This window comes from Chiloscyllium plagiosum, chromosome 45 (genome assembly GCF_004010195.1).
Source record: "Chiloscyllium plagiosum isolate BGI_BamShark_2017 chromosome 45, ASM401019v2, whole genome shotgun sequence".
NCBI lineage: Eukaryota > Metazoa > Chordata > Chondrichthyes > Orectolobiformes > Hemiscylliidae > Chiloscyllium > Chiloscyllium plagiosum.
Genome location: NC_057754.1, coordinates 11,066,785 through 11,084,224, shown reverse-complemented (window position 1 = coordinate 11,084,224; position 17,440 = coordinate 11,066,785). Strand labels below are relative to the sequence as shown.

The 17,440-nt window shown below is 44.1% G+C and overlaps 1 protein-coding gene across 3 annotated transcripts; it reads left to right on the top strand.

Moving 5' to 3' along the window:
• Positions 1-2,787: 2,787 nt before the first annotated feature.
• Positions 2,788-5,388, top strand: LOC122543953 (gastrula zinc finger protein XlCGF7.1-like). Of its 3 annotated transcripts, none has more exons than XM_043682919.1 (2): positions 2,788-3,015; positions 3,796-5,388. In XM_043682919.1, the coding sequence occupies exon 2, from the start codon at positions 4,159-4,161 to the stop codon at positions 4,858-4,860; it is 702 nt and encodes a 233-aa protein (XP_043538854.1). In that variant the 5' UTR covers positions 2,788-3,015; positions 3,796-4,158; the 3' UTR covers positions 4,861-5,388. The 3 variants fall into 3 exon arrangements, with proteins under 3 accessions (XP_043538854.1, XP_043538856.1, XP_043538855.1); XM_043682921.1 differs by having other exon boundaries at positions 2,825-2,843; XM_043682920.1 differs by lacking the exon at positions 2,788-3,015 and adding an exon at positions 3,074-3,408.
• Positions 5,389-17,440: the final 12,052 nt, after the last annotated feature.

Here is a 17,440-nt window from a genome sequence, read left to right as displayed (position 1 = left end):
TATTTACATAGTAACAGATACCTGGGAGTGAGTTACAGACAGGAATCTAATTAAAGCTCTTTGAAGCCACACTTGAATATCATCTTGATGTCAAGGGCTGTCACTCTCAAATCAAATCTGGAATTCAGCTCTTGTCCATGTTTGAACCAAGACTGGAATAAGATCAAACTGGGCATCACTGAGCAGGTTACAGGTGCTACTCAATAGCACTGTTGATGACACCTTCCATCATTTTTCTTATGATCGAGAGCATATTGATAGGGCGATTAATGGGTGAGTTTGATTTGTCCTGCTATTTCTGTATAGGACATACCCTGGCAATTTTCCAGATTATTGGATAGATGCTGGTGTTGCTGGAAGAGCTGAGCAGTTGGGAAAATTGAATGCATTAATTACCACATTTGGAGCAGGTGAATGGTCTCTTCCTAGTGTACATTCACTATGTGAAAGCAGGTGAATAAACTGAGTGAATCCTTTTCCACACTATCGCTAGTTTGAATGTGTTGCTATATCAACAGTTTTGGGACTATGCGAATCCCTTGCCACATTCAGAGCAGATAAACAATTTCTAGCAAGTTTGAAATCCAAGCAGATCCTTTCCTACACACAGGACAGACAACAGCCTCTTCCCATTGAGAACTCGTTGTTGTACAGTGAGATTCACTGATTGCCTGAAACTATTTCCACAGGAACTGTAGCTTAATGGCTTTTCCTCAGTATGATCAAGCAGGTGGTTCTGGAGGCTGGAAAACACTAAATCTGTTCCCACATGTACAGCAGGTAAACAGCCTCTCTCCAGTGTGACTGTGTTGATGAATTTCCGGCTGGGATGGGAAATTAAATCTCTTCCCACAGTTTCCACATTTCCATGATTTCTTCATGGTGCAAGTGTCCTCGTGTTTGTCCAGGATTAATAATCAGTGCAAGTATCATCCATATATAGACTTATGGATGGTTATATTTCTTTTCACATGGAAAACTGCTCCCTAACATCTGGTTTACAGAAGTCTTTCCTGTCAGTTCAGGATGGAAACTCTGAACAGATAATACCAGTTTCTCTGGATCATTGCGACCCCAGTCATTCTCAACAGCGGCTATATGGCCCCCTTAGGGGCCCTGACACACCTGAAGGGGGCCACAGACTGAAAACTGTGAAATAATTTTCTGTCTATCTGTTTGTGTTGTATCTTGTTTGAAAGGAGGGCCCTGGAAACTGTGAAGAGCTCCTAGGGGGCCGTGGCCAAAAAGAGGTTGAGAATCTAGTTCACCAAAGCTGGAAATTCCTATCCCCTGGAGGTGATGACTTTGTCTCAATGTAACTGGTTTAGTCGTCCATTACCACAGCCTATTCTTCTGGGGAGATGTGTTCAAATTCTACTTTGCTCACGCTGTACTATAGGAGTAGGGAAATCAGCTACCCTTCCCTGGTCTGGCCTACATTGACTCCACACCTTCAACAATGTGATCGACTCTTCACTGTCCTTTGGACAAGGAGGGGTGCACAATAAATACAGGCCTGAAAGGCGGGCATGGCAGGGAATGGAGTGTATTATTTCTCCCTCCAATTCTATTTTGATTTAGTCCCTGCCCTCCCCTTCACTGTTTGATCAAGCAGCAATGCTCTCTGAGAAGGGCACTGCTTGTCACTGGCCACCCTGGTGTTTCCTTTCTTCCAGGTGGTGGAAATTGAATAGAGATTTGTACATCTACTGTCTTTCACTGTGTCTCACACCTGCACACACACAACATGGGTGCTGGGGAATATAACTTTTTCACGCAGAGGATGGTACGTGTATGGAATGAGCTGCCAGAGGATGTGGTGGAGGCTGGTACAATTGCAAGATTTAAAAGTCATGATTCGGAGATGCCGGTGTTGGATCTGGGTGTACAAAGTTAAAAATCACACAACACCAGGTTATAGTCCAACAGGTTTAATTGGAAGCACACTAGCTTTCGGAGCGACGCTCCTTCATCAGGTGATTGTGGAGGGCTCGATCGTAACACAGAATTTATAGCAAAAATTTGCAGTGTGATGTAACTGAAATTATACATTGAAGAATTGATTGTCTGTTAAGCCTTTCATCTGTTAGAATACAGTGATAGTTTCACTTCTTTCATGTGTAAATCACAAAACCTTTTTTTTTTAAAGTTGCATTCTCGGGCAGTTTGCTACGAACAATGATCTGTTTGAGGTTTGGCGGTTGTTCATCTCCATTGATAATGTGTTGCAGGTTAATTAATGAGCACCTCACCAAGACATTTAAAAGGCATTTGGATGAGTATGTGAATAGGAAGGGTTTGGAAGGATAAGGGCCAAGTGCTGGCAGTGGGACTGGATTGGGTTGGGATATCTGGTCGGCATGGACGGGTTGAACCAAAGGGTCTGTTTCTGTGCTGTACATCTCTATGACTCTATGATTCTACCGCAGTTAGGCGGTAGTGTGGGGGTTAAAAAAATATAACTAGAAAATAAATACAGGCCTGCTCAGGGATGACTACATACTATTGAAAAAAGAGTCTTTACTTCCTTCCTGAACTGAAATACAGCTGAGTTCTGGAATAATTCCGCTTCTTCTCACAAATTTGTACAACTGGGAACGCACTTTGATCGCTAAACATCATGCCCAGTCTGCGCATGCTTCAACCCCTGGGATGATTGACGGCACGTCTTGACCAGTAGAAAGGTAGGAAGCACAAGATGGCCTTTGGGATTGGCTGATCTCCGAGCCAATCAGAGTGAACGAAGGGCAGGGCCGGGTTGTCTAAAGAGCATGCGCATTGTAGGTACTGGAGGTCGTGGGTTGAGAGTAGGAGACGGACGGAAGGAGGGAAGGAGGGATTGGGTGAGTTCAGGGACAATCTGGTGGAAGTTGTCTGTGCCCAGCTTAGTACCGAGCCCTAGGAAACTCCTTTTGCACAGAGTTAGAGTGAAGGGATTTACTTTCAGCAAGCTCAAATCAAAAGGAACGTCTGTTTCTCCTAGACTGAGGAGAGGCTGATTATTGAAGACAGAAGGTCAGTAAGTTCAATTAATATTTTCTCTCTCTGGAGATACTGCCTGAGTTGTAGTAATTTTGCTTTCCTGCAGATTTCCCCCTGTTGCACATTCCTGTGTCTGTTGTAGGGATTGTTGTAGCGAGAGGCTGCTGGGTTTAAGTGGCTCCAGTAACTTCTAATGGGAGGCTGTCACAAGAAGTATTCCTAAATTTAGTAACTTAACTGAAGGTGTCTGTTCCAAGTTCAGGGATTTCTTTTAAGAAGCGATGTTTCTCAAGAGCAGTTCTAATATAATTTACCTCCAACGTTATTACTGGGACTTGAGCAACGCTAAAGAGGCCAGCATTCACTGCTATCCTGCTGTGACAGCTCTCCCACGATGCTGTCGGTGAGGAGTTACAGGATTGTTAGGTAACAGCCGTAAAGAAACAGCAACAAAGGGTGGTGTGTGTCTGGGAGCGGAGTTCACCATATATGCTGGTCTTGACCTTCTTGGAGAGACGATCAATCAGTTATACCTGTGATGTAGAGGGAGGAAATTGTGTCCTTAAGAATCTCCTCCCATTGAGGGCTGAGTACTGTAGAGGCTCAGGGACAGGCAGTAGGTCCCCTTCCCTGAAGGGCATTCGTGAACCAATTGAATTTTTATGACAATCCAAGAATTTTTCAAGGTCACTATTTGAGTGTTTTTCACAAATTACCAGATTCAATGAATTCCATTTCACAATCTCTTGTACTGTCTTAAACAGTTCTATCTCTCATACTCTCCTTTTCCTGATTCTTAAACTTGTTTTACAGAGAATCACAGAGGTGCATTTATTAGCAAGAATTCCAAAGCCTGTCCAGTTTAGAGAGTGAATCAATTCATCAGGACTTGAAAACAATTGGATTTGCAACATTTGTCTACTGTCTTTGGGAAAAGATTTTAAGAGTCAGTGTAACTGGAAATGCAGCAAGACACATCCATGCAGGTGACTGTACAAGTGAACTGACTGTGGAGAGAGCTCTTGCCAGTTACACAGCCTGAGGGAAAGTGTTCCTGGTGAACTGACTGGACAGGTCTTGAACTAGTTACACAGACTGACTAACACTACGCCACTCACTGGGGAGAAACTGTATCCCTGTCCTGTGTATGGGCAAGGAGTCAGCTGATGATCTGATATGGAGAAATGTGAAGACATCTGCACGACAAAGAAACCATGGAAATGTGTGGACTGTGGGAAAGGATTCAAACGCCCATCCCTGCTGGAAACTCATCGACGCACTCACACTGGGGAGAGGCCGTTCATTTGCCCCAAGTGTGGGAAGGGATTCAGTGACTCATCCAACCTGTGGAGACACCAACGAGTTCATGCTGGAGAAAAACCATTCCCCTGCTCTGTGTGTGGGAAGGGATTCACTCAATCAGCCAACCTACTCCGACACCAGCAAGTTCACACTGGGGAGAGGCCGTTCATCTGCCCAGAATGTGGGAAGGGATTCAGTGACTCGTCCTGCCTAATGAAACACCAGCGAGTTCACACTGGGGAGAGGCCATTCCCCTGCGCGGAGTGTGGCAAAGCATTCTCTCAGTTATCCAACCTCAGGGCGCACCAACTGGTTCACACTGATGAGAGACCTTTCAAATGTTCGCACTGTGAGAAGAGCTTTAAACACAGATGTGACGTGCTGACACATCAACGCATTCACACTGGGGAGAGGCCATTTCTCTGCTCTGAGTGTGGGAAACGATTTGTCCATTCAAACAGCCTTCTGAAACACCAGCGAATACACACTGGTGAGAAGCTGTATGCCTGCTCCATCTGTGGGAAAGCATTTACTCAGTCATCCCACCTTCTAAGACACCAGCGAGTTCACAAGTGACCGCAGGGCAGGCATCTGTTGCTGCTGTTGTTAAAAACTTTGATCCAGCCGCAGGGAGGAATGATTTGATGTGATGGAGGATTCCTCCATCCCCTGAGGACCAGGAAAAAAATGCAATGGAATAGAGAAATATGCGGTGTTGTGATGTATCATGGGCAGGCCAGCAGCGGGTGGCATTGTATCACTTTAAACACCAGAGGCACAGAGAAACTGTGACTTTGATTCGTCACATTTTTAATTTCTACATTTGAAGTGTGTCGCATTGCAGGCAGAGCTGGGTCCCCACATACTGATACACAGAAAAAAAACAAATTCATAAACACACATACATGGAAACACAGGCAAAGACACAAATACACAGGCAGGCACAGTCAAACACATACAGATAGAGATAGTGTCCCTCAGTATATTGTCAGGGTCAATCTGTTTAATAAACCCAAGTTCATTTGTACAGTAAATTCTGATTTGTGCAATAAATCTGTGTAATCCCTGTTCCTTATGGAATAAATGTGTTCATTGGTTACAGAAGCCTGCGTCCTGGTTGTCTAATTGAACCTGTTATGGCGGCTGCTGGTTTGAAACTGCAGCTTTGTCTCTGTGGAATTTTAAGTCTGGGGCCAGAGTGCTTGAAGTAAAGCGGGGGAGGAGGAGGTTGTAGGGAAAGCACAGATGGAGACGGTCTGGACTAAACTATTGAGCTGAAAACAACAAACGCTTGGTCAGACAACATCCATGGAGAGAGCAAGTTAACATTTTGAGTCTAGGTGACTCTTCAGAGCCATCTAAACTTGAAATGTTAGCTTGCTGTCTTTCCACGATGCTGCCTGACCCGCTGTAATTTCTAGCATCTGTAGTAATTTGTCCTGAAACAGTTGAGTTGCTGCTTTTTCCCTCAACCCCCCGCTCTCCCCTCTAATCTCTGAGATGTCCCTTGGTGTCCTCCAGGTAGAGGGAGCTGACTGGATGAGCTGGGATTTGGGCAGTAAGGGGGCTTTGAGTGATAGACTTTAAAGCATTTAAAGTAGGCCCTAGCAACCATAGTTCCTTTTGCCATGTGGACAACAGGAGGTAAATATCAGAGGGTTTCTGTCTGGTTGTGTGAGGAGGAGCGTGGGTACTGTTGGAATCCCAATGCCAGTTTTGAGCCTGTAACCACCTCCCACCCTCCCCTAACCGTTAGGCTGAAGCAAACTCCAGGAGCAGGATCTGTCCCTCATGGTAGAGAAAGCAAACTCCAGGAGCAGGATCTGTCCCTCATGGTAGAGAGGGTGTGTGAGAAACCATTGAGAAAGCTGGGCACTGCTGGAATGGCGAGTATCCCCTCAGTGTCTTCATGATTTTCCTTCACTCCTGTTCATTTTTCTGACTTTTTCCCTCTTTCCATCCCCCCCCCACCATCTGTCTTTCTCCCCCTCTGTGCCTCTTACCTCTTACCTGTCTCTCTTACTTTATTTTTGTATTTCACTCTACCTTTTTCTGTCCTTGTCTCTGTTCTTTCCCACTTTTTTTCATTTTTTGTATTTTCCCACTTGGCCACATGCCCTTCATCTTGTTTTGCAGCCCTCTAAGTTATACACCTCCAAAATAATACAGTCTTTCTACTGCTCCCCCCATCCTCTACATCCAGGTTTTGTCTCCACAAAATTTTGCAGTCCCACTATGTTGCACCCTCTCCAAATCTTGTCCCCACCAACTTTTTGCACACCCCTTAACATTGGTTTCCCCCCACCTCACTTTGTGTGGGCCCCCTTCAATTTTACAAACTCCTACATCTTGGTGTCCCACCCCTATGTTTTGCATCCCCCAAAAAGGTTCTGAATAATATCCCCCAAAATGTGTTCTGAAATTGATTACCACCAGTTCATACAACAATCTCCGTCCTTAAGGAGGGCTGTACTTGCATTGGGAACAATTCAAAGAAGGTTCAGAAGGCCAGTGCCTGGGATGAAAGGATTATCATGAGGAAAGATTTGGGTGTGGCTTCATTGGAGTTTAGAAAAATGAGTGGTGATCTCATAAAAACATAAAATACTGATGGGACCTGACAGGTTAGCTGCTGAGAGGACGTTTGCTCTTGTTGGGGGGGGGGGCCTGGGTCTAGGCCCTCCGTGGGCCGCAGGAGGCACGTTAGACCCCCCCCCCCTTCGCACTTCACTCTTTCCCCCTCCAAAAAGCCCTGACTTCATCACCCCACTTCCCCCCTCCACCCCCAGATTAAACATGACCCTGAGCCCCATCTCTCCATCAAGTGATACTTCAGGAACGAAGAACCAAGGATTGAGCCCAGTGGAACCTCACTGGAGTCTACATCCTGTCACAGAAACAAAAACCCAGTGATCATCAGTCATCGGTTCCTGCCATCTAGTCAATTTCAGATGTAAGTTGAGACTTGTGCTTGGATCTTGTGCGGTTCATTTTTATACCCAGTTTACCATTTAGGACATTGTAGAGCTGGAGGTAATATTTCTACTTGAGGGTAAGATCTTAAATGAAGAGCCATGATCACAAGGTAGTTCTTCATAAATCCAACAGGGAAATAAGGACTTGTTGGGATGAAGAGTTCACCATTACAGGAAGTGTTTCAAAAAATAAGCAGAGAAAAAGTGAGTGATAGGCAGGGAGAACAAATGTAAGGGGGAAAAAAGGGACAGAGATCATTGGAATCTCTTCTGGGGTAGAAGTGAACTGTACAGAAGGACAGATTGCACCTGAATTGGAAGGGGACTAATATACTGGTAGGGAGATTTGCGAGAGCTGCTCAGGAAGATTTAAACTATTAAGGTGAGGGGGGTGAGAGATAGTGAGGAAAGTAATCAAGCTGAGACTGGTACAGTTGAGAAAAGAAGCCAGTCAAACAGTCAGGGCAGGCAGGGACAAAGCAGAGAACAAGGTAGGAATGATTAAAATAAATTAAACTTCATTTATTACAATGCAAGAGGCTGAGCAGGGAAGGCAGATTAACTCAGGGCATGGTTAAGAACATAAGACTGGGATATCATAGCAATTACAGAAACATGGCTCCGGGATGGACAGCACTGGAAGCTTAATGTTCCAGGATACAAATATTCCAGGAAGGACATAAAGTGAGGCAAGAGAGGAAGGGGAATGACATTTTTGATAAGGGATAGCTTTACAGCTGTGCTGAGGGAGGATATTCCCAGAAATATATCCACGGAAGTTATTTGGGTTGAACTGAGAAATAAGAAAAGTATGATCACCTTATTGGGATTGTATTACAGACCTCCTAATAGTCAGAGGGAAATTGAGAAACAGATTTGTAAGGAGATCTCAGTTATCTGTAAGAATAATAGTGGTTATGGAAGTGGATTTTAACTTTCCAAACAAAGACTGGGACTGCTATAGTGTTAAGGGTTTAGATGGAGAGGAATTTAAGTGTGCACAAGAAAATTTTCTGATTCAATATGTGGATGAACCGACTAGAGATGGTGCAAAACATGACCTACTCATGGGAAATAAAGCAGAGAAGGTGACTGAGGTGTCAGTGGGGGAGCACTTTAAGAGCCAGCAACCATAATTCTATTAGTTTTAAAATGGTGATGGAAAATGATGCACCAGATCTTAAAGTTGAAGTTCTAAATTGGAGGAAGGCTAATTTTGACGTATTAGGCAAGAACTTTCAAAAGCCGATTGGGGCAGATGTTCGCAGGTAAAGGGACGGCTGGAAAAAGGGAAGCCTTCAGAAATTAGATAACAAGGGTCCAGAGACAGTATATTCCAGTTAGGGTGAAAGGAAAGGCTGGTAGGTATAAGGAATGCTGGATGACTAAAGAAATTGAGTGTTTTGTTAAGAAAAAGAAGGAAGCCTATGTCAGGTATAGGCAAAACAGATAGTGACTCCTCAGAACAGTATAAAGGCAGTAGGAGTATACTTAAGAGGGAAATCAGGACAGCAAAAAGAGGACATGAGAAACCTTTGGCAAAAAGAATTAAGGAGAATCCAGAGGGTGCTTACAAATACATTAAGGACAAAAGGATAACTAGGGAGAGAATAGGGCTCCTCAAAGATCAGGTGGATGAAGGTGAGGGAGATGGTGATAGGTCAGAGAGGGGAGTGATGGACAGGTTGAAAGGGTGGTACCAAGTTGGAGGCTTGGGATTGGGATAATGTGGGGCGAAGGGAAGTGAGGAAGCTAGTGAAATCCACATTTATCCCCTGTTATTGTAGGGTCCCAAGGCAGAATATGAGGTGTTCTTCCTCCAGGTGTTGGGTGGTAATGGTTTGGTGGTGGAGGAGGCCCAGGGCCTGCATGTCCTTGATGGAGTGGGAGGGGGAGTTGAAGTGTTCAACTATGAGGCAGATGTTCTCTGGGACACCCACACCCTCCAACCCCACTGCTCCGGAGTTAGAGAATTTGAGCTATAGGGAGAGGTTGAATAGGCTGGGGCTGTTTTCCCTGGAGCGTTGGAGGCTGAGGTGGTGACCTTGTAGATGTTTATAAAATCATGAGGGGCATGGATAGGATAAATAGACAAAGTCTCTTCCCTGGGATGGGGGAGTCCAGAACTAGAGGGCATAGGTTTCAGGTGAGAGGGGAAAGATATAAAAGAGATCTAAGGGGCAATGTTTTCATGCAGAGGGTGGTATGTGTATGGAATGAACTGGCAGAGCAAGTGGTGGAGGCTCGTATGATTGCAACATTTAAAATGCATCTGAATGGGTATATGAATGGGAAGAGTTTGGAGGGATATGGGCCGGGTTTGGGATGCCAACTAGATTGGGTTGAGGTATTTGGTTGGCATGGATGAGTTGGATCAAAGGGTCTGTCTCCATGCTGTACATCTCTATGCCTTTATGATAGTATGACAGGGAGAAAGAAATGCTGATCATGGAGACTTTTAGGAGGTGAAAATGGATTGCTGCTGAAAGCAGTCTATGTCATGACAAGGCTTGGACTGGGGTGATGCCTAAAGGATATCAGGCATATGAGCAAGAGTAGGCCATTCAGCCCATCAAGTCTTCCACCATCAAAAGACATCATGGCTGATTTGGATCATGTTTAACATCACTTTCTGCCTTATCCCCATAACCCCTGATTCACATATTGATCAGGAATCTGTGGACACATTACCTTTGCTCATTGACAGATTAGCCATTAAATGTCTGATTGCAGGATGTGGTGTGACAGTTCTGGAGCTGAATGTTAACACTGACGAGACCAGTCAGCTCTCACTGTGGGACTGGCTTTAGAGGATCATGCAAACTCACAGTCCACCAGCAAATTAACACCAGGGAGAGAACAAAAGGTTCAAATCAGTCATCCATCTAGTTACACAACAACTTGCTCATTTTGATAAGAAAAATTTTCAATATTCTGTGATCAGAGATTTAAAAGTAAAATAGACTTGCTGTCCTACAAACCCATTGACACTGATGAGAAGCTGTTCAGCTGCTTCGCGTGTTGGACCTAGTCACTCAGTCATCTCACTGATTGAGACACTTGTGAGTTCAACAGTGACTGCAAGGGTTGGATTCTGCAAGACTGAATGACATTTTGATAGTGATGTTTTGCTTCTATTGATATCAACAATCCTTGTGTCTAGGCTGGAAGCTGATATTTTGAATACATAGTTAATAATTCAGCTTTACACGAACAGAGATGACACCAGAATTGGAAGTGGAGTGGACAGTGAAGAAGGTTAATTCAGAGTACAATGGGACTTTCATCAGATGGGCCAAGGGGTTGAGAAGTGGCAGATGGAGTTTAATTTAGATAACTGTGAGGTGCTGCATTTTAGAAAGGCAAATCAGAGCAGGACTTATACATGTAATGGTAAGTTTCTGAGGAGTGTTCCTGAACAAAGAAACATTGGAGTACAGATTCATAGTTCCTTGAAGGTGGAGTCACAGGTAGATAGGATAGTGAAGGTGTTTGATACGCTTGCCTTTATTGGTTTGTGCATTAAGTATAGGAGTTGGGAGGCCCTGTCACAGGAGGACAGGACATTGGTTAGGCCACTTTTGGAATTGTGAATTTAATTGTGATTTCCCTCCTGTAGGAAGGATGTTGTGAAACTTGAAAGGGTTCAGAAAAGATTTCCAAGGGTGTTGCCACCCAGCTGAATAAGCTGGGGCTATTTTCCCTGGAGCATTGGCGGCTAAGGGGTGACCTTATAGAGTTTTATGACATAATGAGGGACATGGATAGTCTGAGTAGCCAAGGTCATTTCACTGGGATTGAGGGGGACAGCATAGGTTTAGGATCAGAGGGGAAAGATTTAAGAGAGACCTCAGGGGCAACTTTTTCATGGAGAGTATGGAATGAGCTGGCAGAGGAAGTGGTGGAGACTGGTACAAATACACCATTTAAAAGGCATCTGATGGGTACATGATTAGATTACCCAAACAGACCATTTGGCCCAACAAGTCCACACTAACCTTCCAAACAGTAACCCACCCAGACCCATTCTCTCTGACTAATGCACTTAACACCATGTGCAATTTTTCATGCCAATCCACCTGACCTGCACATCTTTGGATTTTGGGAGGAAACCCAGCAGACATGGGGAGAACATGCAAACTCCACACAGACAGTCACCCAAGGCTGGAATTGAACCCAAGTCCCTAGCAATGTGAGGCTGTAGTGCGAACAACTAAGCCACCACGTTGCCCTACGTTTGTATGATTTTGCAGAGTACTCAGCCTCAGATGACGATCAGGAAGTGGCATCAGAGTGGAGTTTGTAGCTGGACTAAAGATACTGACTTCAGGCATCTCAATGTTCAGTAGTTAAATGGAGACAATTTCTGTTCATTCAGAATGTAGAATCAAACAGGTCAGTACAGTGTGGGACTTTGAGGTGAATTTGGTGATACCATTGTTACCATGGAGAAAGTGAAGACTGCAGATGCAGGAGTGTTTAGGAAGCGGTTAGAGGGATATGGGCCAAATGCTGGCAAATTGGACTAGATTAATTTAGGATATTTGGTCAGCATAGATGAGTTGGACCGAAGGGTCTACTTCCATGTTTCAAATCTCTATGACATTGCTGTGCATTTTTCTTTTCCATCCGAGTGTTTAACATCACTTGCTGGAGCTCAAAAAGGATAATCTGGGAATGGATCTTTTGCAGGAACAGAACTTCAGCCTGGATACAGTCCTATCCTGAAAGGAATGAATAGCACTTTGATCCTTCTCATTTCTCTTCTCTTGAAGTGCGCTAAGAAATGTTTCCCAGCTGCACTTTCCAATGGTTCTAACCCCTAGACACAGAACAGAAGCTCCTTTATAATTATGTTCAGAGTCAGGGGGAACATCAGTGAATGCTGGAAATGTGCTGTCAAATCAGAGACTGGTGTCAAACTGTGATCTGTTCCTAACTGAAAGTAAAATAATAGGTTTAAACTTCCAGTTTGAAATTGACTGGAGCCATTACAGAGTAACCGCCACTTTAAGGCTGGTGCGAACTCTTAAAATAGACCTTTTTGAAAGAAACTGTTTAAAGTCTACGTTAAAATAACTGACGGAGGAGTTCACAGGAGCCTGATAACCTCAGGTACACTCACAATCTCCAGATAAAGAATGTCCTCTATCATCTTTCTAAGTATGCCCTATTTTATTGTGAAGAAAATAGAATAAATAAATAAACATTTAAACAAAAAAAGGTCATAACAATACAGGATCGGACCATCCAGATGCTTTTGGTTTATAGTGAACAATGGTGCTAGTTTTTAAATGGTATTGTAGCCAATCTAGTCTGTCCCAAGCACTCAGAAGCTGGTAGTGATACTCATACCCAGAGGCAGGTTGTGACTACACCAAGGAAATGGTGATTAGAAACAAGAAAATGCCTGAGGTCAGGATCAGCAGCAGCAGAGAGCAGCGGGTGAAGGTCTCAGACTTGAAGCCTAGCAATCGGACTCGACTGGTCCAGGTCACAAGTAAGAGACACAAACCTCAGTTCAGGTGAGCAATGGTTTTCACCAGACCCCATCCAGGAACTTTCCAGAATGTGGTGGGTCCAAACAGGCCAAGTAAGGACTGGTACCATTTCAGGCCATTCAGCTCAGAGGCTGCAAAACAGAAACTGCACAGTGGCAGCTGCAGGGAAGTGCTGAACAAGCACCAACCTCCATTTTACCATGTCCTTACTGTGATAGCAATAATGACTAGAGAATGAGTGGGTGAGGTGGGAAATGGTGCTGATATTTGAATCATCATTTCACCAAGCCTTAATCCCTCAGCTTCTCCCTGTAACACTGGGTAGCTGCCTGAGAAATTGACTGAGTAACATTCCCCCAACTTTTTCCTTTTCAGATAATAAGCCAATTTCCTCTTGAATATCTTGATTGAATCCGCCTCCACCATCCTCTCAGGCAGCATATTCCAGAATTTAACATTCACTTTCTCCTCATGCCTCCATTCCTTCACTTTCCAATTACCTTAGATTTTACTTTAATTTCCAATGAGTGAATGGACAGTGTTGTCATGGCAACTTCATATGTACAGTGATGTGACTTGTGTGAGTTTCTAACTCTGCCCACTCCACTGCGATTTCCACATCAGCCTTTCAATTTTATCTTGAAAGTTCCTGTTACTGAACCAAAGCTTCAGACACTGCATTCCAGATTATAACAACTCATTGCAGAATGAAATGTTTCTCAGAGTGTCCTGTCTGCTCTGAAGCTGCAGTTTGAGATTCTAACTCAGCTTCAACTTCACTTACCCATGAGGAAGCAGAAGAAAAAAATTCATTAGAACAAAGCCGAATGAGAAGATATGTGTGCAGTGGATCCAGGTCAAGGTTCTTTCCACAAACCATGTAAGAGACTGCAGATTATCTTCCAAACAGCATTGATGCATCAACAGTACATGGACTACATTAGTTGAAGAAGGCATTTCACCACCAATAAGTAGATAGCCAATAAATACTGGTCTGGACAGCAAAGTCCACATTCCTTCAATTTAATTAAAATTAAGATGGGTTTCTGTTTTGTGGAGAGGTAGCAGCTTATTTCGCGTTGGAGTTGAGAAGGTGAATCTAACATTTACATGAGATGCAGATTTGTTTCGAGGATACTTAATTTTCACAAAATGACAAAATGGCGCAATTTTTGGTCACCACTTTTAAGTAAATGGCAAATAATGCAGGGTGAAGATTATTTCATTCAGCAACATCTGAGCATCTGGAACAGTCTGAACGGCAATTGGATGCAGATTCAACAGTTTTTTTTCTCAAAAGAACTTTGGAATTTAACCTTTGAAGGAAAGATTTGGAGTAGTATTGACAAATGGCAGGGGAGTGGGGACAGATTTGCAGCATCGCCGGAGGGAGAATGTGCAGCCCCAATAGCCACCAGCCCCTGTGCTCTGTGATATTGCCCGCGTCACAGTGAAAGATGTACTTCATCCCAGAGATGGGGCCCCGCTGATTGACGGCAGAGTGGGCGGGCTTGGCGGCTGTGGCTGGTCCTTCAACCAATGGGAGTGAATGGGGGGGGCGAGCGTGACAACACGTGACAATCAATTCCGCTGGCGTTGTGCTGTGTGAGTGGTGACCGGAGTGAGTGCAAGAGGATACGGGAAAGGTAGAGCGAAACCGGAGAAGTCGGGAGACATATGGAGTCAGTCTGGACTGCGAGGTTTTCTGATGATTCGGTGAGGGCCGCTGCTCCCGAATGAGAAACTCTCTGTCCCGCAATAAAACGTGAAAACAGCTGCGGGCCCCAGGCGTGTAGAGAAAGCAGGTTGCCGCCGCCATCTTTGTTGAGGACAATGGACAGGAACGCGCATGCTTCTTCCGTGGTGGAGGCGGGGCGATTTGAAGAGGAGTCCTTACTGCACACAGCAAACTGAAGCCAAAAGAAATGTTTTGTCTTTTCTAGATTTCTATACTGGACAGACAGTGATTTTTCTTTTAGTGAAATCGTTTTACAGGGTATTGCTTGAGAATAATTGAGACCGCGATCTCCAAGCAAGTTCTAATAGTCAGCATAGCCATCAGGATCTGAATACTGATCTAAACATCATTGCCATTTAACTCTGGATGGAAAAAAAGATTTGTCTGTTGTGACTGCGGGAAAATATCTCTGATATGTTTGTAAATCGGAAAGCAGCAAGACCTTTATGTTGGTGATTAGGTCACCCTTGGGGTATGTGCTCAGTTTGCTGAGAAAGATGTCCTGAGAGGGAGCACGGAGTTATCCAACTTACACCTCATCTCTTTGAAAGCACAGTCATGTTTAGTCACAATCACCCACTTCCTGATTTAGCCTATAAGCTCCTCGTTCTGAACGACCTGAAAATTTCCTTTTAAATTTTCTACGGACTTGAATTCCACCACCTTTTCAGGTGGAACATTCCAGATCCTGACCTCTGTCTGTTGAGCTTGGAGGTTATAAAGAGCTGAATTGAAAGATAAGATGCTGGTCCCTGAGCTCTCATGGAACAGTGCAGGTAGCTGAGATCAGTGCAGGTATGAGCAGACAATTAAATGACAAGGCTGCACTACGATTTCTGCTTGACTCAATAGAGTGCTTTGGGGTTGGGTGAAAATAGACAAATGAGACAGGAAGATGATGAAGCTGAAAGATTGAGTATGGTGTTCAATCTCTGTTCAGGCAGTTCAGAAACTCACATGGTCACAATTGGAGCTGCTAATTTGTAAGTGATACCAATAGAGTATTTTCCTACAGTTTTGAAAGTATAATATATCAACTGAAAGGGAGGTGCTTTTGATTATACTGGAAGTGTTTGAAATTAAGGAAGATCACTAGCTCATTTAAATTCTCTTAACAGAAGTAACTAGCTGAATCTAGAGAGAGGTCTTGACAGGAGATCTCAGACCTGTCATGTGCTGTTCTTGCACAATTTGGGAAATAAGGGCTGCTTCCAGTGTGCTTGATGGCTATGGGTATCCATCTGCAGCTACTGAGGAACTACTTTTTGGAGCTGTGGGCAGACCCGCTGTGGAGCATCTGCGAACCTGAGATTGTTGAGGTCAGCACATTTAGTGAGTTGGTCTCACCGCACGTGAGGATTACTCAGGCAGAAAGGGTAAAGTGAAATAAAAAGCTGAGGGAGTGCAGGAATCCCCAGTCATCATCCCCTTCTCAAACAGATATACTACTTTGGATTCTTTTGGGATTGTGGGGGGAGGGGGTGTGAGTGGAGTGGCTTCTCGGGGAAATCAGCAACAGTTAGGTTCATGACACCACAGATAGCTCTTCTACACAGAAGGGGAGGAATGAGACTGCCAGGGCAACAATGATAGGAAATTTAATAGTCAGAGGTACAAACAGGCACTTATGTGGCCGCAGGCATGAATCTAGGATGGTGTGTTACCTTCCTAGTGTCAGGATCCACAATATCATGGAGCAGCTGCAGGATCTTCTGGAGCTGGAGGCCAAACAGGCAGGCAGATAAACAAAGAGATGAGGACCTGAAAGCTGAATATAGGAGGGTAGACAACCCATGAAAATGTAAGTCCTCAAATGTAATAACGTCAGACTTGCTCCCAATGCCACATCCTAGCATGAGCAGGAATAATCCGAGAGATCAGCTGAATATGTGGTTGGAGAATTGGTGTACCAGGGAAGGATTTAGACTCATCAGGCATTGGAACCATTTCTGGGTTAGTTGGGACCTGTACAAGCCTGACCGGTTGCCCCCGGGCAGAGCTGGGACAAATCTCCACTTGGGGGCTTTTGCTTGATCAGTTGGTGAGTGTTATGGACTACTCAGACCACTCAGATCATTCTTAAACAGGCAGCTCAGACCATAATTTTGCAATTTGTTTCAGTAAGCGTACAGTGAAAATTACCCGGAATAAGTTAGCTAGGTTGACTACTAGATTTTAAAACAGACAAAAATTTATTCACTAAATTACACAATGAAATGCAAAGAACAGAATAAGGACCCCCTGCAGAACTCAGCTTATCCAACTAGTCTGTTCCGAATATACACAACAGCCTCAGTAAGCAAATTTCCTTTAAAAACCAGTATAATTGGAACACATGCTTACAGGTTGAAGTTGAGAGGCAGAAAGAGAGAGTGAGAGAGTTTCCACACAGCTCCCTGTTGAACTTCCACACACAAACCACCCTCTGTGCAAAAAAATTGCCTCTTAAGATCCTCCCCGGTATTGAAATTTGCATCTTAGGGACAAGAGAACTACCATCAACTCTATTTATACCTCTCATTATTTTATAAACTTATTAATTGTTTCAGATTATTTCAGATTTCCACCATTTTGCTTAAGCGTCATAGAGTTATACAGCACCAACTCATCCATATTGACGAGATACCCTAAACTGATCTTGACCCATTTGTGAGTATTTGGCCCATATCACTCTCAACATTTCCTATTCATGGACCCTTCCAAATGCCAGTTAAATGTTGTAATTGTGCTACATTCACCAGCAACTCTGGCAGCTAGTTTCATACATGCACCGACCTCTGAGTGAAGAGATTACCTCTCCCATCCCTTTTAAATCTTTTCCCCTCTCACGCTAAGTCTATCCCCTCTAGTTTTGAACTCCCTCGCCCTGCGGGGAGAAAGACCTTGGCTATTCACCATATTCATGCTCCTTCAGAAGGTAACCCCTCAGCCTCTGAGTTTCC

Bases quoted from the DNA above. Each gene is read 5' to 3' on its own strand.
- LOC122543953 (XM_043682919.1), top strand. From the start codon at position 4,159: ATGGAGAAATGTGAAGACATCTGCACGACAAAGAAACCATGGAAATGT.